The 23,346-nt window shown below is 42.5% G+C and overlaps 1 protein-coding gene across 6 annotated transcripts in view; it reads right to left on the bottom strand.

Moving 5' to 3' along the window:
• Positions 1-2,126: 2,126 nt before the first annotated feature.
• LOC118377462 (cytoskeleton-associated protein 5-like) overlaps positions 2,127-23,346 on the bottom strand; it is a 91,269-nt gene continuing 70,049 nt past the window's right edge. For 5 of the 6 annotated variants that reach the window (XM_052461920.1, XM_052461923.1, XM_052461922.1 and 2 more), the window contains 8 exons: positions 18,569-18,756; positions 17,376-17,451; positions 8,365-8,553; positions 5,579-5,686; positions 5,363-5,437; positions 4,959-5,139; positions 4,763-4,869; positions 2,127-2,637 (listed from right to left, as the gene is read on the bottom strand). In XM_052461920.1, coding sequence (XP_052317880.1) covers positions 2,410-2,637; positions 4,763-4,869; positions 4,959-5,139; positions 5,363-5,437; positions 5,579-5,686; positions 8,365-8,553; positions 17,376-17,451; positions 18,569-18,756 — 1,152 coding nt within the window. In that variant the 3' untranslated portion in view covers positions 2,127-2,409. The remainder of the gene's footprint in view (positions 2,638-4,762; positions 4,870-4,958; positions 5,140-5,362; positions 5,438-5,578; positions 5,687-8,364; positions 8,554-17,375; positions 17,452-18,568; positions 18,757-23,346) is intronic. The other variant, XM_052461921.1, reaches the window with a different exon arrangement.

Below are 23,346 nucleotides of genomic sequence, written 5' to 3'. Positions count from 1 at the left end.
CCTTGAGCCTACGAAGGCACTGGAACTGAGCTTTGAGCATCCCAATGGTCATCGCTACCCTGGCTTGTGTCCTGCAGTGAGCCAAGTTATGTTGCTGCAGGCTGGGCTCAGGGGTCAGCAAATAGGGATTGCAGGGGTACCCGGTCACTGAGCAGGTAACCATCAAACTATGATAGTGTAAAGTTTCAGTTGCAATAGCAGGAAACAAAAGTGATTATAATAGGATAGCTATTTAAACTCACCACAGGCAAATCTAGCTCTCTGTACAATCACGAAAAACGTGCGAGTCATGCAGACCCAGGCCACATTGCTTCCATGTTGCTGATGTGGACTGCATCACATCACACAGATCTTCAGTGCAGAACAGTAATTAGCTGTATTGTTTAGTAATCTTTCATTTGGAATGCTAAAGGCTACTATTTAGGTCTACCTGCACATTAATGCTGTGGAAAGACTTCCTATTCACAATCTCCATTTACTGAAGGAGCTGTGACAGGAGTATTAGTGCCATCTATGCAGCCAATAAAACCTGGAAAGCCTAAAATATATACAATTAACTGATTAGTGCTTCAAGTCTCAAAGCTTCATACTAAACAAATTATTGCTTAGGCTGATACCTGGAATTTTTGTGGGTCTGTCTGTGACTTGGGAACACCACAAAACATTTACAGTAAATGTTTCAGTGGAAGAGTCACTTTTCTGACAGCCCAACAGACGGTTGCCTTGGAAATATGCTTAGCTTCACCGATGATATATAAACTCCCGCTGGCCAAAAAAGTGCAAAAAAGAATTTGTTCCCGAACTGAGAGCATGTCCACGATGTGTCACATGAACGTTATGAGGGCTGAGAATATTGTTCAGATGAATGATCGATTGTGCAGAAAAACAAACGCTCAAACAGATAATCAGGGAATAAAACATCAAAGTGGGGTCTGATCACTCTCTCCTGACGGTGATTTCGTGCTTCAATATCAACTGGCTCTTCAAGAAAAGGACACGACATGTCTGACACCTTCAGTCTGCAGCCTATAGCTAAAAAGGAGAAACTCTGCGTTAGTTGAAAACCTACCAGCGAGCAGGTTAGCTTCACGGAATATGTTGCCATAGTAACCGACTCAGAGTTAAGCTGAACTGGCTTTGCGAAACCAAAAACCCAGAGTTCCCTTCAACTCTGAGTCAGCTGAGTTTTCACTAAACCCGGTATTCTCAAACAGGGCCCTGGTTGCCATTCCTGCAGTCAGTATGCCAATTGCACGTTCTCTCAACTTGGAACATGTGTGGCATTGTGTTGTGACAACTGCACAGTTTAGTGGCATTTTGTCCCCAGCACAAGGTGTATCTGTAATGATCATGCCGTTTAATCAGTTTATTGATATGCCACTCCTGTCAGGTGGATGGATTATCATGGCAAAGGAGAACTGCTCACTAACTGGGATGTAAACATTTATCCACAAAATCTAAGAAATAAGCTTTTAGTGCATATGGAACATTTCTAGGATCTTTTATTTCAGCTCATGAAACCAACACTTCACGTTGCATTTATATTTTTCAGTGTACAATCTGGTCCGGTTGCAGCCACTAGACCTTATTTACTTGCCAAGCAAAATATCTTAAAGCACGCTTTACAAGTGTCACAAACGGCTGCTCCAATAAGCCCCTTCTGGTGAACGAGAGGCTTGAACATTATTTGAAGTTCAGTTCATTGCACAATATGGACTCTAATTAAATGAGCCTAAAGACTTGTTCTTTTGACTGAACGAGTCAAAGATCCGAGTCAGTAAAACAAGCCGAACTTCATCACTACTGGGCAGGGGCACACCACCAAAATGTACTTACTGTATTAGCAAAACCCTGACTGATACAAACCCCACTATTGCGTAAATACTGATCATTTGTCCATCGCCCAAGTTGATCCTTTCACAACAAATGTATACATCAATATAATTATTCCTTCGCACAAAATAATTTTGGAATTGCCCACTGATAGGGATTAAAGAACTAAGAATGTGGTCAAATACGGCTGAAAATGTAAGATCTCTTGCTACAAGGAGTAAAAAATTTAACCGGTCACTCGGTTGGACCTTCACCCCTACCTTTTTCAGCCTTGAACATGAAGAACAATTCAAGATATTTGTCAAACTTTATTTATAAAACACAAAACATAACCCATACAAACATTCACCACACACACCTCACCTTCATTGGCAATGACGGATTGCATACACCTCTCAAACACTCCATTTGTGCATTTGTCCTTTACGCCACCAGCATCCCTTAAGAGAGCAGACGCCTTTTGACGATTGCACCCTTATTGAACTCTTTTGTCATTGTCAAGCCAAACGGGATGTTTGGCATGACAATTTCATAAGGAGTTGGCAAGAGCAGAAACAGACTGGCACTCAGGCTAGTTTATTGTTGGTTGCCCTTGATCTTCTGGAGTCTCTTCATGAGGTCAGCTAGGTTGCCTGTGGAGCCGGAGTCAGCAGGCCGGGTGGGGCTCTGTGGGCGGCGCTGGTCTTGTGATTGGCGGTTGTGGAGGATCTGGGACATCTTGCTCTGGAGCACATCCATAGAGGGGGCCACGGGGGGCTTGGAGAGAAGAGCGGCGCGCTCGTCCTCACCCTCCCTCTGCTGAGGCTACACGAGTGGGGGAATAGGAGAGAAATCCACTCACTATTTACAATAACAGCAACAAACTACTAGAACAGAAAATGTTTTAGTAACCACATTTCCATCCACAGTTCATGTGAGTGAAGTGATATTGTACATACAATTTTAATAAAATCAGATGGGGCGGAAACAGGAAGTTTGTATTAAAAAAGATAATAAAAAAAGACAGTATTTGTTCGTCATGGTGGGGTCTGTGTGTCAGTAAAATGTATTATGCGGGAAAAGGCAGTGGAAATGCCTTTATGTGCAAATATTGATAAAATATCCATATCGAGGTACATTTGGAGTCACACGATGATATGGTGTGTGGTCCACCCACTACGACTCAGAAAACCATGCAGTTAAAATTAAGCTAAGGATTAAATACATTTCACAGGGTGGTGAAAGTTCAGTGATGAGCTTGATGCTGCTTTCCAATAAATCGAGGGTCTTATTTTGGTGACATGATCGATGCTTGACAAATAAAATTCTCACTCTTATCCATAATCTCATGTTGACTTGCCAATCCGCACAGCACACCCACACTACCCGTTGGGTAGAACACAGGTGCCAAGACCAGAGTAGGCACGTGCTATTTAACGCAACAGTTTGTTACAATTTTCTCTTTTTTCTTTAAACGTTTATTTATTTTTTAAATCGGTAGAGTTGAAAATGCGATGGAAATGCATTGAACTTCAAATTTTTTAGTCTGTACTTGAAAACTTAAGTAAAAAAGTATATTGTGTGCACTAACATCACTGATTTTAATCTGCAACAAATCCATTTGGTGGGAAAATGCTTACAGAGCATTATTTAACTGGAACATCACCTGTCGGCAAGCGAGAGCTCGCAGCTCCTCAACTGCTTGCTGCGTGGAGCAAAATGCATTCCTTTAAGCCTGGTCCTTGTGCAACATTTCTAAATGCAATCTAGTGTGAAAACATTAAAAAAAGTGGGATCCCGTTCCATTGTTACTATATTTATTTCTCAACTCGTAATATCAAGCAAATTGCACTGTTTTATAACCCGAGTAGTTTATCTGGCATGGTTCAAATTAAAATGGAACCACGTGGGGGGGCACCCTCTAGTCGGCATATCAGTGCAAAGGCAATACGGTGGGGTATCAGACAGACAACATGGTCACTGAAAATAACAACTCAAACCCCGTTACATTCAATATTTTTTCTAGTTGGAAAAGCTGATTATGTACAATTTTCCAATAGGCTAAAGTTCTATGGGATAACCTACAACTTTTAGCGAGCAATTTAAAATGTTTTACATTGGCCATTTCATTTGAGTAGTTGAATGTTCAATAATAGCTTCTTGACTGATATTGATTTTGTCAAGTTTCAGCTCTTAAATGAAAAATGGCAGTGCCTTGTACTCACGCATTTGTATTTTCTGAGGGTCATGTAATTTTACTATTTGGTTGTTAACCCACTAGAGTTGATTGAATAAAATAAAAAAACATCAAAATCCGTAAGTGTATCCGCGGTGAAAAGTGACCGAGCTAGAACGGTGTTTGTCAGACCATGACACATCCCGAAAATGTTCTTGCAAAAGTCTTATTGCAAAAACTTCTGTCGCGTCTGAACGGTTTGAGGTAAAACTTATGACCAATTTGGAAAGGGGAGATTCTCACAAACATGGTGTTCTCAGTTTTGATCTACAACTCCTACAAGTGTCACGGGACTAGTATGAATGTAACCGATAACCGGAAAAAAAAGATTAAGGTTTTAAGTACGACTACCCAAAAAAGGGGGTCAAATAGGTAAAAATATACATTTCCTGAGTTTAAAAAAAATATATATCCTAGATTTACAAATGTGTTATTCAAATTATTTCTATGGGCTTTAAGTAGTAAAGGCTGAAACCAATATTCCATCAAATGTTTTTTTTTTTTTTTTTTTTATATACCTAAAGGGGTCTTGCAATTCAAAACTCAAATCGCTAAATGATCCATAGTACAACCATCTTAAAATAATTCCATATGCAGTTTAGAACCCCCCCCCCCTCTCCCCATATTACACTAAAGAATTCACAGGTTAATGGGGGTCGGTTAGTCAGCAGCAAAATATACCGGAATTTGCATCCATTCTTGCAAATACTGTACCTTGTTGTTGTTCTCCAGGCCATGCAGCTGTCTGAGTATCTTAAGTCGCTCCTGGTAGACTGAGGGTCTGAGCTCGTCTCTGCCAGGAGTAGGCTCCAGACCAACACCTAATGAGGATAAATAATAGGTTAGAACAGGTTGTGTTGAGAAGCATGTGTGTGGACCTGTGGTGAGGGGCTATATCCTCTATGCCTACCCTCTCTGTTGTGTGTACCTGTGGTGGGGTATGGTGTCCTGGCCTTGTCTCCTCTCTCTGTGCAGAGTGTGTTCAGGCTATGCTCTACAAAGGTCTGAAATGTCTGTGGGAGCTTCTTCAGGTGGGAGGCAAGGTCCACCTCAGGGTGTCTCTGCTTAAACTCCCAGAGCTTAGACACACCCTACATACACAATTAAAGAGAGTCATGCTGTCAGGGAAACACTATGGCAGAGCATAGAAAAACACAGACCAATCACACTGGGTAGGAAGTCCCGCTCTCTCACACACACACACACGGCTGAGGCCAACCCAATCATCCCTAACCTAAGGCCTATATTTTGTAGATAACGTTTGCCATTGGGTTACATCGTCTGACAGTAATTACATGGGAATCTGAACCTCACCTCTTTGCTGTTCTCCTTGGAAGAGATCTTTTTGAAGATCTCCCCCAACACCTCTGCATCCTTTGATTTGGGAACCTTTTAAGAGACGACAAATAGAAGATATGAGGCTATATACACTCAGGAACACGCAGCATTCAGAGTATCCTTGATGGAAATGTAAACCCATCTCATGAGGTAAAGAGAGCCCGTGAACAAACTAGATGTGTAGGAGTGTACCATGTGTGCAGTCTCTGTGTCGGTCTTGGCAGACTTGACAACCCTCTTCAGATGAGCCTCCAATTCAGACTCACTCTTGTCCTCAATCAGTGACAGGTGATCCAGGATCTGTTCATGGAAAAGACAAACATTCAACACAAACAAACATCAAAACTATTGGGATAAATGTTGAAATCAAATTTTTGTAAAGGTATCGCGCATGTAATCATGACATAATTGGGCAATCACGAAGGCCAACAACCTGAGTAAACTGTCTTTATGTGCACCATCACATTTATGTTTATTTTGTCCATCTACAATGACAGATTAAAATATCTGTGAATCAATTATATTAATTTGGGGGCAGGTGGAAACAGGCATGAAACATTAAAATGGACATTTAGCTAGTTTGTGTCCTGGGAGAAACATTGGTGTTATTTTACTTGAAATGCATTTGGTCCTTTGTAGAATTTTGACTCAGTCATACAAAGACAAACAATTGAGCCACATAAGGGGAAACCTAGTTAGTCATCTTTGATTAATCTCCTCGTTCATCTTCCAAGCATCCACATGAATTCCAATGAGTAGATGGGACAGGCGGGACTTGCAGTGCTCCGAGTGTCTCAAATAGCACCAAGATATATTTCAGTGTTTTGCAACAGGTGGTTGCTGACACGCGCAAGCAATGTACATGCAATGAATAACATGTACACGTTAAATTGTGGTTAGGGTGTAAGGCACAGACATTTTAAATAAGTAAATTATGAGGATCCAAAAGGAGAATCCAATGGTGTTTAAATAAGCAAATTACTGTACATGTCCAAAAGTATGTGCTCGAACATATCATTCTGAAATCATGGGCATTAATATGGAGTTGATCCTCCCTTTGCTGCTATAACAGCCTCCACTATTCTGGGAAGTCAAATTCTTTGACACTGATCTTGACAAACCACTTCTGTATGGACCTTGCTTTATGCACAGGGGCATTCTCATGCTGAAACAGGAAAGTGCCTTCCCCAAACTGTTGCCACAAAGTTGGACGCACAGACTCGTCTAGACTGTCAATGTGCTGTAGCATTAAGATTTCCCTTCACTGGAATTAAGGGGCCTAGCCCGAACCATGAAAAACAACCCCAGACCATTATTCCTCCATCAAACTTCAGTTTGTCAGACTGCCAGATAGATACTGAAGCACGATTCATCACGCCAGAGAATGTGTGACCAGTGGTGGTGACCTTCACACCACTCCAGCCGGCGCTTGGCTGTGTGCGGCTACTTGGCCATGGAAACCCATTTCATGAAGCTCCCAACGAACAGTTCTTATGCTGACTTTTTTCCCCAGAGGGAGTTTGGAACTCTGTAGTGAGTGTTGCAACCGAGGACAGACGATTTATACCACTACAGCGTCCCTGTTCTGTGAGCTTGTGTGGACCACCACTTTGCGGTTTAGCCGTTGTTGCACCTAGACGTTTCCACTTCACAACAGCAGCACTTAGTTGACCAGCGCAGCTCTAGCTGGGCAGAAATTTGATGAACTGATTTGTTGGAAAGGTGGCATTCTATGACGATGCCACATTGAAAGTCACTGAGCTCTTCAGTAAGGCCATTCTGCTGCCAATGGTTGTCTATGGAGATTGCATGGCTGTGCGCTAGATTTTATACACCTTTAACCTGTTAAGTCGACCCTCTACTTTTTCGAACATTCAGTTAAAAATCGCGCAACATTTCAGCGCCCTGCTACTCAGGCCAGGAATATAGTATATGCATATGATTAGTATGTGTGGATAGAAAACACTCAGACGTTTATAAAACTGGTTAAATCACGGCTGTGACTATAACAGAATGTGCGTTTCATCGAAAAGTGCAGCAAAATCTGATTACTGAAAATGGAAATAAATATCCATCCGCGACTTCAAGGAATTGTTCAAAGTGAACCGAATTAAATGAGGCAGAGGTTGCAGTGCCTACAGCTTCCACACGTTGTCTAGAGTCTTGTCATTTGAGTCGCAATTGATTCTTGGTCTAACCAAATCAAGGGAATCGATTCCCTCCGGTCTCCGACTGGATGTTTTGGTCGAGCTCTCTCCAAGACATTTTTTCGAGACAGACACCTATAGAATTGACATCGCCTCCTGATGAATTTTATCGCTTATTAACGTGTACTAATACCTAAAGTTGCATTACAAAAGTATGTCGAAGTGTTTTGTGAAAGTTTATCGTCGACTTTTTGAATTTAAAAAAATTACGTTACGTTATGAAACGCTATTTTTTTCCATTTATCACACAGTCTTCATAGATCGATATCTAGGCTATATATGGACCGATTTAATTGAAAAAAGACCCAATAGTGATTATGGGACATCTAGGAGTGCCAACAAAGAAGATGGTCAAAGGTTATGAATGTTTTATATTTTATTTGTGCGGTTTGTGTAGCGACGACTATGCTAATTATTTTGTTTACGTCCCCTGCGGGTCTTTTGGGGTGTTACATGCTATCAGATAATAGCTTCTCATGCTTTCGCCGAAAAGCATTTTAAAAATCTGACTTGTTGCCTGGATTCACAACAAGTGTAGCTTTAATTCAGTACCCTGCATGTGTATTTTAATGAACGTTTGAGTTTTATCTAATACTATTAGCATTTAGCGTAGCGCATTTGCATTTCCAGAGCTCTAGATGGGACGCCTGTGTGCCAGGTAGGAGCAAGAGGTTAAGCAACAGGTGTGGCTGAAATAGACGAACCCACATACACTATATAAACACAAAAGTATGAGGATGCAAAGGGGAATCTAATAGTGTGTGTGCCAACCGTGGGCCCTGCAAGGCGGCAGAGTGTGTGTAGCAGAGTTTGGAGCGTGCGGTGGGGCATGTCAGTCTTGAGCTTCCGCAGGCGGTCTTTGGGGAAGAGCTTCATGAAGTTGTGCACATCCAGCAGGATCTTGTCCAGAGTAAGACTGTTTATGGTGTCTGGTAGGAACTTGATCATACGCCATAGACACTACACACAGAGAGAGAGAGAGAGGGGTTTAGATTACATACACAAAATCGTACACAGGTCCTTGATGGCATGGAGCTCGAACTCAGTAATGTACTTGGTGGTGCAGACACCCAAGCACATCACTGAGACTGAGCTCCCTGCCATCCAGTGCCATCCAGGACCTCTCAGGCAGTGTGAAAGGAAGGCCCAGAAAATTGTTAAACTCCAGCCAGCCTGTTCTCCCAACTTCCGCACAGCAAGTGGTACTGGAGAATCAAGTCTAACACCAACAGACCCCTGAACAGCTTCTATACCCAAGTCATAAGACTGCTAAATAGCAAAAAAAGACACGTAATTTGCTTACACACAATCTATGCTGCTGCGCGAACATACGCTGAGTATACAAAACATTAAGAACACCTTCTGAATATTGAATTTAGCATTGCGCAACCCCTCCCTTTTGCCCTCAGAAAAGCCTCAATTTGTCATGGCATGGACTCTGCAAGGGGTCGAAAGCATTCCACAGGGATGCTGGCCCATGTTGAAGACAAAGCTTCCCACAGTTAAATTGGCTGGACGTCTTTTGGGTGGGTGGACCATTCTTGATACATGGAAATCGTTAAGCGTGATAAAACCCAACTGCATTGCAATTCTTGACACTCAAACCTGAGAGCTGATTGTCCTATATTGTGGAATTGAATGCTTTAGCAGGATTCTCTTCACAATTGGCTGTGACAATTGCAGCTCAAATGGGTGCAACTTTTGCTGACAATTTCAATACATTTTGGAAACAAAACACATTTTAGAAGGATGGGATACACCCAAATCATTTGGGTTCCTGGATCCTTTCACAGAATTAAGGCTGCATTAATCCCTACCATTGTGTCGCTGAGTCAATGATTTAGCAAATGTATTATACCAGGGGCATTTGTAGACGATGTAAGGAACCTAATTTATGTCCCTCTTAACTTCCCTAAATGCCTCTGCTGATCCTACAGCTATTGTATGGAGCAATCATATGCGTCTACAATCATGTGCCCTAGTAGGAAGGGCAAGTCACCTTCCACTAACATAAAAAACATGAGAATATCTACTTCTGCTTCCCAGTAAAGCAATGAAAACAGGCAAACATCCAAGAAAAGTTCTCAAAATAGCCCACGTGAACACATGTAGCTTAAGAAACAAGGTTCATGAAATCAATAACTTGCTAGTAATAGATGACAGATATTCTGACCATCACTGAAACTCACCTAGACAATACCTAGCAAAAAAAGTTACTAATATGAATGCACACATTAAGAAAACGACTAAAAACTTAAATCCACAGGGATTTAAACATTTTATGGTTGAGAGGGATGAGGCAAAAGGAACGGTAAATAAGTCTGGCTGCACATCCCATTAGCAAACATACTGAAAATGGAGAACTCGTGATTAAACTTAATAAAAAATAAACTACCCTATGAAACAAAACTTACATTTAGGAAAAAAAGGCAAACTCTGCTCCATTAAATCAGAAGGCTCCTTCATTACAAAACCGACTGATATTGTAAACTAGTTTTTTTCCCTTCTTTTTTTCCCCATTGGCAAGATTAGCAAACTTCCGCATGGCAGCAACAAACGCTGACATTACACATCCAAGTATATCAGACCAAATTATGAAAAGACAAGAACCGTAATTTTAAATTCCATAAAGTGAGTGTGATAGGTGAAAAAATGATTTTCTATCAACAGTGACAAGCCACCAGGTTGACAACTTGGATGGAAAATTACAGGTGAAAAAAAATGCCACTCCTATTTGCCATATCTTCAATTTAAGCCAACTAGAAAGTGCCCCCTCAAGCCTGGAGGGAAGCACAAGTCACTACGCTACCTAATATTAAATCCCCTTTACTGGCTCAAATAGCCGACCAATCAGATTGTTACTAACCCTTGGTAAAGTTATGGGGAAAATTGTGTTTGACCAGATAATGCTATTTTACAGTAAACAAATTGACAGACTTTCATCATGCTTATTGACAATCAACAAGCAGAGCACTTACACAAATGACTGATTGGTTTAGAGAAATTAATAAAAAGATTGTGGGGGCTGTTTTGTTAGACTTCAGTGCAGCTTTTGACATTATCCAGAATCGTCTGCTGCTGGAAAAACTTGTGTGTTGGCTTTACGAACCCAAACCTGCTGCGAGCGTGTGCCATCGTGCATACATTTATTTTGTCCCCCACACCAAACGCGATCACAACACGCAGTTTAAAATATCAAAACAAACAACCAATTACATTCATTTGGGGACAGGTCAAAAAGCATCAAACATTTATGGCAATTTAGTTAGCTAGTTTGCACTTGCTAGCGCTAGCTAATTTGTCCTGGGATTTAAACAATGAGCTGTTATTTTACCTGAAATGCACAAGGTCCTCCACTTCACCAATTAATCCACACATAAAAAGGTCAACCAAATAGTTTCTGGTCATCTCTCCTCCTTCCACACCTTTTTTCTCCAGACTTTATATTGCGATTGGCAACTTTAGGTGCATTACCGCCACTGACCTCGTTCGTCTTTCAGTCACCAATGTGGGTATAACCAATGAGGAAATGGCCCGTGGTTATCTACTTCTTTAAACCAATGAGGAGATGGGAGAGGCTGGACTTGCAGCGCGATCTGAGTCACAAATAGAACTGACTATTTTAGCCCTTGGCAACGCAGACGCTCGTTGGCACGCGCGAGCAGTGTGGGTGCAATAATTGAATACAGTTTACTCAATTTATTTTGCGACACGAGCGGTGTAGTCAGCCTGTTATATTGTCGTTTAAACAGAGGGTGTTCTTTAATAAGCCTCTCCAACAATCCAGGAAGATTACTTTTTTCAATCTTTTAACGACATGCCACTGGCTTTGAGTAAAGCCATTGTGACCATGTATGCAGATGACCAAACACTATACGAGTCAGCTACTACAGCAACTGAAATGACTGCAACACTAGATAGATCTGCACTTAGTTTCAGAATGTGTGGCAAGGAAAAAGTTAGTCCTAAACATTTCCAAAACTAAAAAGGCATTGTATTTGGGACAAATCATTCACAAAACCCTACACAAACTAAATCTTGTAATGAATAATGTGGAAAATGAGCACGTTGAGGTGAATAAACTGCTTGCTTGGAGTAACCCTGGATTGTAAACGGTCATGGTCAAAACATTGATACAACAGTAACTAAGATGGCGAAAAGTCTGTCCATAATAAACTGCTGCTCTACCTTAACAGTACTAACAACAAGGCAGGTCCTACAGGCCCTAGTTTTGTAGCACATTGACTACTGTTCAGTCATGTGCCACAAAGAGAGGCTTAGGAAAATTGCAATTGGCTTAGAACAGGATAGCAGAGCTGGCCCTTGGATGTACACAGAAAGCTAACAATAATATGAATGTCAATCTCTCCTGGCTAAAAGTGGAGAGATTGACTTGATCACTAGTTATATTTGTGAGCGGTATTGAAACACTTAAAAAGCACCGAGCTGTGTGTTTAAATGACTAGCACACAGCTCAGACACCCATGCAGAGCCCACAAGACATGCCACCAGAGCTCTGTTCACAGTCCAAGTCCAGAACAGATTATGGGAGGTACACAGTACGACAGAGCCATGACTACATGAAACTATTCCACATCAGATAACTGATGCAAGCAGTAGAAACAGATGTAAAAATAAACCTTATGGAAAAGCGGAGACTGTGAAGCAACAAACATAAGTGCATACGCACTAAAATATAGCCTCACCCACCGATCCAACAGGTCCCAGACATGCTCAATGGGATTGAGATCCGAGCTCTTCGCTGGCCATGGCAGAACACTGACATTCCTGTCTTGCAGGAAATCACACACAGAACGAGCAGTATGGCTGGTGGCATTGTCATGCTGGAGGGTCATGTCAGGATGAGCCTGCAGGAAGAGTACCACATGAGGGAGGAGGATGTCTTCCATGTAACACACAGCGTTGAGATTGCCTGCAATGACAACAAGCTCAGTCCGATGATGCCGTGACACAATGCCCCAGACTATGACGGACCCTCCACCTCCAAATCGATCCCGCTCCAGAGTACAGGGCTTGGTGTAACGCTCATTCCTTCGATGATAAATGCGAATCCGACCACCCCGGTGAGATAAAAATGCGACTCGTCAATGAAGAGCACTTTTTGCCAGTCCTGTCTGGTCCAGCGATGGTGGGTTTGTGCCCATATGCGATGTTGCCGGTGATGTCCTGCCTTTACAACAGGCCTACAAGACCTCAGTCCAGCCTATTGTGGACAGTCTGAGGGATTGTGCGTTCCTGGTGTAACTCGGGCAGTAGTTGTTGCAATCCTGCACCTGTCCCGCAGGTGTGATGTTCGGATGTACCGATCCTGTGCAGGTGTTACACGTGGTCTGCCACTGCGAGGATGATCAGCTGTCCATCCTGTTTCCCTGTAGTGCCGTCTTAGGAGTCTCACTACGGACATTGCAATTTTATTGCCCTGGCCACCTATGCAGTTCTCATGCTCCTTGCAGCATGCCTAAGGCATGTTCACGAAGATAGATCCTGGGCATCTTTCTTTTGGGTTTTTTCCAGAGTCAGTAGAAAGGCCTCTTTGGTGTCCTAAGTTTTCATAACTGTGACTTAATTGCCTACTGTCTAAGCTGTTCGTGTCTTAACGGCCGTTCCACAGGTGCATGTTCATGAATTGTTTATGGTTCATTGAACAAGCATTGGAAACCCTTTACAATGAAGATCTGTGAAGTTATTTGGATTTTTACAAATTATCATTGAAAGACAGGGTCCTGAAAAAGAGCAGTTTCTTTTTTTGCTTAGTGAATATACAAACCTTTATTTAACTAGGCAAGTCAGTTAAGAACAAATTCTTATTTACAATGACGGCCTACCCCAGAAGACACTGGGCCAATTCTGCGCTACCATGTGACTCCCAATCACGGTCAGATGTGAAACAGCCTGGATTCGAACCAGGGACTGTAGTGACGCCTCTTGCGCTGAGATGCAGTGCCTTAGGCCGCTGCGCCACAGACATCGATTTTGTGTTGTAGATATGTGGTAGTGGAGCACGGGCCTGAGGGCGCACACTTAGTGTGCTGTGAATTCTGTTATGAAAGTATTATGTTTAAAAACAAAATGTGTAACTACCTTAATATTGTAGGACCCCAGGAAGAGTAGCTGCTACCTTGGCATAATAAATACAAACCAGTGCACCTGGCACCTACTACCACACCCCATTCATAAAGGTACTTAAATATTTTGTCTTGCCCATTCACCCTCTGAATGGCACACACAATCCATGGCTCAATTGTCTCAAGGGTTAAAAATCCTTCTTAAACCTGTCTCCTTCCCTTCATCTTCACTGATTGAAGTGGATCTAACAGGTGACATCAATAAGGGATCATAGCTTTCACCTGGATTCACTTTGTCAGTCGAAGTCAAGGAAAGAGCAGGTGTTCATAATGTTTTGTACAGTGTATACCCTGATGCCGAGTCACTTTACACCTATACATATCTACCACTCCAGTATGCCTGCACATTGAAAATATTGTATTGGCACTGACCCTGTATTTAGCTTACTTTGTGTTCTTGTTATGTCTTGTGTGTTTTTGTTCTACCAGACTATTTTTTATAAAAGTACTGAAATGTGATTACCACATTGTTGGGAAAGAGCAAGAAAGACATTTCAATGAACTAGTCCACATGACAACTAAAATAATAATACAAAATAAATAAATACAAACAGGACAGTGGAGAAAAAGTAAACAATATAAAGTTGACAAATAGGTACAGTTGAAGTTGGAAGATTACATACACTTACGTTGGAGTCATTAAAACTCGTTGGAGTCATTAAAACTCGTATTTCAACCACTCCACAAATTACTTGTTAAAGTATAGTTTTGGCAAGTCAGTTAGGACATCTACTTTGTTCATGACGCAAGTAACTTTTCCAACAATTGTTTATTTCACTGCATCACAATTCCAGCGGGTCAGAAGTTTACATACACTTAGTTGACTGTGCCTTTAAAGAGCTTGGAAAATTCCAGAAAATTGTCACGTCTTCAGAAGCTTTTAATAGGCTAATTGACATAATTTGAGTCAATTGGAGGTGTATTTCAAGGCCGACCTTCAAACTCAGTGCCTCTTTGCTTGACATCATAGGAAAACCAAAAGAAATCAGCCAAGACCTCAAAAATAATTGTAGGCCTCCACAAGTCTGGTTCATTCTAGGGAGCAATTTCTAAACGCCTGAAGGTACCACGTTCATATGTACAAACAATAGTACGCAAGTGGGACACCATGGGACCACACAGCAGTCATACCGCTCAGGAAGGAGATGCGTTCTGTCTCCTAGAGATGAATGTACTTTGGTGCTTAAAGTGTAAATCAATCCCAGAACAGCAAAGGACCTTGTGAAGATGCTGGAGGAAACAGGTACAAAAGTATCTACACTGCTCAAAAAAAATAAAAGGGAACACTTAAACACAATGAAACGGTCCACTTAGGAAGCAACACTGATTGACAATAAATTTCACATGCTGTTGTGCAAACAGGTGGAAATTATAGGCAATTAGCAAGACACCCCCAATAAAGGAGTGGTTATGCAGGTGGGGACCACAGACCACTTCTCAGTTCCTATGCTTCCTGGCTGATGTTTTGGTCACTTTTGAATGCTGGCGGTGCTTTCACTCTAGTGGTAGCATGAGACGGAGTCTACAACCCACACAAGTGGCTCAGGTAGTGCAGCTCATCCAGGATGGCACATCAATGCGAGTTGTGGCAAGAAGGTTTGCGGTGTCTGTCAGCGTAGTGTCCAGAGCATGGAGGCGCTACCAGGAGACAGGCCAGTACATCAGGAGACTTGGAGGAGGAAGTAGGAGGGCAACAACCCAGCAGCAGGACCGCTACCTCCGCCTTTGTGCAAGGAGGAGCACTGCCAGAGCCCTGCAAAATGACCTCCAGCAGGCCACAAATGTGCATGTGTCTGCTCAAACGGTCAGAAACAGACTCCATGAGGGTGGTATGAGGGCCCGACGTCCACAGGTGGGGGTTGTGCTTACAGCCCAACACCATGCAGGACGTTTGGCATTTGCCAGAGAACAACAAGATTGGCAAATTCGCCACTGGCGCCCTGTGCTCTTCACAGATAAAAGCAGGTTCATACTGAGCACAGGTGACAGTCTGGAGACCCCGTGGAAAACGTTCTGCTGCCTGCAACATACTCCAGCATGACCGGTTTGGTGGTGCTGGGGTGGCATTTCTTTGGGGGGCCGCACAGCCCTCCATGTGCTCGCCAGAGGTAGCCTGACTGCCATTAGGTACCGAGATGAGATCCTCAGACCCCTTGTGAGACCATATGCTGGTGCGGTTGGCCCTGGGTTCCTCCTAATGCAAGACAATGCTAGACCTCATGTGGCTGGAGTGTGTCAGCAGTTCCTACAAGAGGAAGGCATTGATGCTATGGACTGGCCTGCCCGTTCCCCAGACCTGAATCCAATTGAGCACATCTGGGACATCATGTCTCGCTCCATCCAGCAACGCCACTTTGCACCACAGACGGTCCAGGAGTTTGCGGATGCTTTAGTCCAGGTCTGGGAGGAGATCCCTCAGGAGACCATCCGCCACCTCATCAGGAGCATGCCCAGGCGTTGTAGGGAGGTCATACAGGCACGTGGAGGCCACACACACTACTGAGCCTCATTGTGACTTGTTTTAAGGACATTACATCAAAGTTGGATCAGCCTGTAGTGTGGTTTTCCACTTTAATTTTGAGTGTTACTCCAAATCCAGACCTCCATGGGTTGATAAATTTGATTTCCATTGATAATTTGTGTGATTTTGTTGTCAGCACATTCCACTATGTAAAGAAAAAAGTATTTAAGAAGAATATTTCATTCATTCAGATCTAGGACGTGTTATTTTAGTGTTCCCTTTATTTTTTTGAGCAGTGTATATCCAAATAACCTGAAAGACCGCTCAGCAAGGAAGAAGCCACTGCTCCAAAACCACCATAAAAAAGCCAGACTATGGTTTGCAACTGCACATGGGGTAAAGATCGTACTTTTTGAAGAAATGTCCTGTGGTCTGATGAAACAAAAATACAACTGTTAGGCCATAAGGCTTGCAAGCAGAAAAACACCATCCCAACTGTGAAGCACAGGGGTGGCAGCATCATGTTGTGGGGCTGCAGTTCAAAATAGATGGCATCATGAGGTAGGTAAATTATGTGGATATATTGAAGCAATATCAAGACATCAGTCAGGAAGTTAAAGCTTGGTCGCAATTGGGTCTTCCATGGACAAGGACCCCAAGCATACTTCCAAAGTTGTGGCAAAATGGCTTAAGGACAACAAAGTCAAGGTACTGGAGTGGTCATCAAAAAACATTTGTGTGGCAGAACTGAAAAAGTGTGTGCGAGCAAAGAGGCTTACAAACCGGACTCAGTTACACCAGCTCTGTCAGGAGGAATGGGCCAAAATTCACCCAACTTATTGTGGGAAGCTTGTGGAAGGCCGCCCAAAACGTTTGACCCAAGTCAAACAATTTAAAGGCAATGCTACCAAAAACTAATTGTGTAGGTAAACTTCTGACCCACTGGGAATGTGATGAAAGAAAAGCTGAAATAAATAATTCTCTACAATTATTCTGACATTTCACATTCTTAAAACAAAGTGGTGACCTTAACTGACCTAAGACAGGGACTTTTTTACTCGGCTTAAATGTCAGGAATTGTGAAAAACTGAGTTTAAATGTATTTGGTTGAGGTGCATGTAAACTTCCAACTTCAATTGTATGTTTTTCACAAATTGGAACACACACAGTTCTACCTTCATGATGAGTTCAGAGAATTTGGGGGAGCCAGCAGAGGACAGGAGGCTGTCCTGCAGTAGCACCAGAAGAGCACTGGAGAGAAAGAGGTGACAGCACATTAATAAACATAACAGTAACTGCCAGAAGACCATCTGATCAGTCTTCAATTCTGCATCCTACAAGTGAATACACTAATACAATTTGATTGTTACAGGTCCGTTTTATCCAGTGTGCAGTAAACCACACAGGGGGGGGGACCATGGCCTTATTTCTATTACAGCACATTGGATGTGTTATAACGTAGGTGCACAGGTCGAGAGAAATATAAGTAGTTAAGGTGACTGACAGTGACACATGCAATACCGCCTTGCACACAAGCCTGCATCTAGCTGATCTGAGGTGTAATCATTATTCCCAACAGTTGCAAATACACTTTCTATTGGACAAATTCAGGTCGGTCCCTCCACGTTTTTGATTCCTTCCATTTAACAACTGAATGGGCAAAAATCGACGCTTTCGAGATCATCAAAGGCATGATCTTATTCTTCGTGGTCCCCCTGATCACCCGCACACACAGTTCACCCGCACACACAGTTCACTTCCATAGCAGCCAAATACAGCATCACTTTACATCTTGCATCTATGCGCTTTCCTCTTCTCACCTTTTCCCTTGGTCTTCAGTGCACAACACAACAGTCTGTGAGCAAGCGCAAAAACCAATCCAAGCCAAGCTGTCATACCATAGTGGCTAACCAGCCTACATTGTCACCATATTAATCTTAGTCAACAAACTAGAATTAAACCGCGTTAATAAACCCACAATCCAATCCATGTGTACAATCATGCAGTAGTGTACAGCAAGCAGTTACACCGGCCGGCCCTGGTAATAACAAATGAATAAAACCAGAAGCTTATCTTGACAGTCATTATAAAATCACTAAGTCGATGGAAGGGGGTGAGAACCATGAGCCGCCTAGGTTTTGTATTGAAGTCAATGTACCCAGAGGACAGACAGTTGTCCTGCGGCTACACCATGGTGCTACCCTAGAGGGTGCTGTTGAGGCTACTATAGAGCTTCACTGCAAAACAGTGTTTTAATCAGTTATTTGGTGACGTTAATATATTTAGTATAGTTATCTACAAAAAGGAAACATTTAATGTTTCACTATTTTAATTTCAAAACCAGTAGAATTCTCCTCCCGACACACACCTGAGTATGTTGGTCTGGTCTGAGGCCTCGAAGAGTCGTCTCAGCAGCATGTTAACAGAGCGGATGAGCTGCTGTCCCTCCTGGCTCTCCTCCATCCGGGGGTCCAGCAGAACTGTCAACAGACCCTGGACAAGGTCCTTAAGCACCCCCATGGAGGCTTCCCTTGCCAGCCGCGCCACACCAAACAACTAGGGAGAGATGGTATAATGTACACTATTATAAGTAGACCTTGATGGAAATAATGTGCAAATATGTTGTTTTTGTCTTACTCTCAATCATCTTAAAATGCAGTGTATTCATTTGTGTGGCTGAACAAAGCCCAATTTATTCAACTACAATCTCTATCACATAAGTCTATATGAAAGACCTAAAACAGACCGAATCTTAAATATGAACAAAAATTAAAAATTAAAACAGGAATGGGAAATGATTTAATTAAATAGCTACAACCATGTTTGTGATATTAATTGTGGTCTGTTACAGTTTAATAAAAATGTATTGAGAAACACTGGCTGCGCTTTTTATTTTATAAAAAATATGTTTTTTTTTTTACATAACTACTGCTCACTTAACTATAATATCTAAGTCTAAACCATGCTTGAAACTACAGTTCTAACTGAATTTGTAAAACAATGCCACTCGCACAATTGGAGTAAATAAGTCTGCAATGGAAAACTGACCCCCCACTAACAAAATCCAAAACAGCTTTTAAGTTCTCACGATTTCATTAAGAATCACTTCCCCTGACTGCTTTTCAGAATAAATGTTTCCCTACCTATGGCTCTCGCAACTTGAATGAAAAACACAAGCCGACTAGGTATGTAGGTTAACTATTCTACTATAGGGTTGTCTGATTTTGTTTTAATAACATTGCAACAATGGAACTGGAAAGTTGCATAAGCTTTGAATGACTTTGCCATCAGCTTCAGTAGGCTACACATTGCTGTCGGTGTTGGGAATACAATTCGTAGAACATGCCTCAAACCCAGCCCCCACCCTTGAGATTTCCATTGCGGATCTACACTGGTCTCAAAAACAACCACCTGAATCCATGACGGAAAGCCATCGCAGTGACTGAGAACTCTAACCCCTGATTATTGCAAACATAAGCACGACACAGGCAGTCTTCTTAGCTGCTGAGTTATATGCAGATATTTAGGCAAGCATATCAAACAAGCAGTCAAAATAGCAATGTAATGTTACTTTCTCATCATTTGAGAGAATTGGCTCATTCTCTTTTCAGCAACTCACTACGATATGGCAGCATACTATGGAGATAATCAAATAATACACAGTCTAAAGCAGTAGTTGACAAATGACAGTGAATAATAGTGCACAAGGCTATGCAAAACGAACTCGCCCATTATCAGACTGCTTATTGTTCCGGATACATGTTTTGCTGCCCAGAGGTGGAACAGCTAGGTAGCCTACTCATTGAGAAGTGAAATAGCAGTTAGTTGGGCCTGTGGGGGGTTAAAACAGTTCTTTGCCACAACACAGAACTCAAGTGGGGAGTTACATGCAGCCATCTAGGAAGGATCTAAAACGAGACAGACATGAAGTTTAATGTCTTTTTATCATCATTGCAACCATTGGCTAAGCACGAGGCGTGTTCATTTTTCAGGATCTCAGGCTAGTGACTACGATATAGCAGCAACTAACAATTAGCCTACACCACACAAAACACTGGCTGTTTTTGCTCCAATGCAACGTGAAGTGAAGGTCCTGCTTGTGCAACTGCAATATCCATTACAGACAGGTTGTATAGCCGTCATAATATAATTGATCTAGCCATCTACAGTGGGGGGGGACAAGTATTTGATAACCTGCAAAATCAGCAGTGTTTCCTACTTACAAAGCATGTAGAGGCCTGTAATTTTTTATCATAGGTACACTTCAACTGTGAGACGGTATCTAAAACAAAAATCCAGAAAATCAGTGTATGTTTTAAGAAATTAATTTGCATGACATAAGTATTTGATCACCTACCAACCAGTAAGAATTCCAGCCTTCACAGACCTGTTAGTTTTTCTTTAAGAATCCCTCCTGTTCTCCACTCGTTACCTGGTCCTTCTGTAGCTCAGTTGGTAGAGCATGGCGCTTGTAACGCCAGGGTAGTGGGTTCGATTCCCGGGACCACCCATACGTAGAATGTATGCACACATGACTGTAAGTCGCTTTGGATAAAAGCGTCTGCTAAATGGCATATATTATTATTATATTATTACCTGTATAAAAGACACCTGTCCACACAGAATCAAACAGAATCCAACCTCTCCACAATGGCCAAGACCAGAGAGCCTTGTAAGGACATCAGGGATACAATTGTTGACCTGCACAAGGCTGGGATGGGCTACAGGACATTAGGCAAGCAACTTGGTGAGAACTGTTGGTGCATTATTAGAAAATGGAAGAAGCTCAAGATGACGGTCAATCACCCTCAGTCTGGGGCTCCATGCAAGATCTCACCTCGTGGGGCATCAATGATCATGAGGAAGGTGAGGGATCAGCCCAGAACTACACGGCAGGACCTGGTCAATGACCTGAAGAGAGCTGAGACCACAGTCTCAAAGAAAACCATTAGTAACACACTACGCCGTCATGGATTAAAATCCTGCAGCGCACGCAAGGTCCCCCCCCCCCTGCTCAAGCCAGCACATGTCCAGGCCCGTCTGAAGTTTACCAATGACCATCTGGATGATCCAGAAGTGGAATGGGAGATGGTCATGTGGTCTGATGAGACAAAAATAGAGCTTTTTGGTCTAAACTCCACTCGCTGTGTTTGGAGGAAGAAGGATGAGTACAACCCCAAGAACATCATCCCAACCATGAAGCATGGAGGTGGAAACATCATTCTTTGGGGATGCTTTTCTGCAAAGGGGACAGGACAACTGCACCGTATTGAGGGGAGGATGGATGGGGACATATATCACGAGATCTTGGCCAACAACCTCCTTCCCTCAGGAAGAGCATTGAAGATGGGTCGTGGCTGGGTCTCCCAGCATGACAACGACCCGAAACACAGCCAGGGCAATTAAGGAGTGGCTCTGTAAGGAGCATCTCAAGGTCCCGGAGTGGCCTAGTCAGTCTCCAGACCTGAACCCAATAGAAAATCTTTGGAGGGAGCTGAAAGTCCGTATTGCCCAGCGACAGCCCCAAAACCTGAAGGATCCGGAGAAGGTCTGTATGGAGGAGTGGGCCAAAATCCCTGCTGCAGTGTGTGCAAACCTGGTCAAGAACTACAGGAAACGTATGATCCCTGTAATTGCAAATAAAGGTTTCTGTACCAAATATTCAGTGCTGCTTTTCTGATGTATCAAATACTTGTCATGCAATAAAATGCAAATTAATTACTTAATCATTCAATGTGATTTTTTGATTTTTGTTTTAAATTCCGTCTCTCACAGTTGAAGTGTACCTATGACAAAAATGACAGACCTCTACATGCTTTGTAAGTAGAAAAACCTGCAAGATCGGCAGTGTATCAAATACTTGTTCTCCCCACTGTATACATTGGAAAGCTTGTTCAAATCGTCATAGGGTTTTTTTTTTCAGCCGTTCAGAAATATGAGGTAGAGACATAGGCTACATTATTATGGTTCAGAAGGGGGTGAGTAAAGAGAAACAAAATAGGTTTCCAGAGGGGCGTGAGCGAAAACTCTATTCCCAGTCACAGCCTTAAAAAAGGATAGTAGATTTGCCCTTTTTTCCTGGTAATTTGTAAGCAATTACAGCAATGACAATTAACAAATCAGAACTGATCCTTGCATAAATGTTTATTCTAAAAAAAAAAGTATAATTCCAGTTAGTCTTATACACAGCATCCCATTAAGAGTAATTGCAGCTTTTGCAGTGCACAAAACTACACAGTCAAAGCAGTACATTAAATAAATGGTATTAGTGCTCCAACTCAGTGTGCTCTTCAGTTTTTATCTTAGGTCAATGCACAGCAGGACAGCAAGCAAACATGGGGTGTGCCTAACTGATGTGGACGTGTGAAGGCTGGATAAGTGGGAGCAGCCAGGACCCTTGTAGTGATGCAAGGCTTCAGTAAATCACTAATCACCCCCCATGTGCAAAATCAGAGCTCCCCTCCCCTACCTTCTCTAACTCCAACCTTTTAGGCAAATGCTTCCAATTGGAGTACAGCTTGTAATTAGTAAAAGTTGAAGAAAATGGATAACCTATAATAGCTATTACAGCTGGCTGAGATGTCTTAGAATACAGTTTATTTTGTTTTCTTCCACTATAATAAAAATACATTACCAAGGATATGTGGACACCTGCTCGAAAATCTCATTCCAAAAGCATGGACATTCATTTGGATTTGGTCCCCCCTTTGCAGCTATAACAGCCGCCACTCTTCTGGGAAGGTTTTCCACTAGATGTTAGAACATTGCTGCGGGGACTTGCTTCCATTCAGCCACGAGAGCTTTATTGAGGTTGGGGACTGAAGTTGGGCGATTAGACCTGGCTCGCAGTCAGCTTTGTAAGTCATTCCAAAGCTGTTCGATGGGGTTGAGGTTAGGGGTCTGCAGGTCAGTCAAGTTATCCCACAATGAGCAACATAATTATCTTACTGTTTTCGTGACATCCAAATTGGTAGTTATATTCTTGTCCCATCGCTGCAACTCCCATACAGAATTGAAGGTCGAGAGCCACGCGTCGCCCGAAACAAGACCCTGCCAAGCCGCACTGCTTCTTGACACAGCTCGCTTAACCCGGGAGCCAGACGCATCAATGTGTCAGAGGAAACGCAGTAAAACTGGCAAGTGCCC

Source organism: Oncorhynchus keta, chromosome 14 (assembly GCF_023373465.1).
Source record: "Oncorhynchus keta strain PuntledgeMale-10-30-2019 chromosome 14, Oket_V2, whole genome shotgun sequence".
Classification (NCBI taxonomy): Eukaryota; Metazoa; Chordata; class Actinopteri; order Salmoniformes; family Salmonidae; genus Oncorhynchus; species Oncorhynchus keta.
The sequence above is the reverse complement of the archived record's forward strand: the minus strand, read 5'-3'. Positions and strand labels throughout refer to the sequence as shown.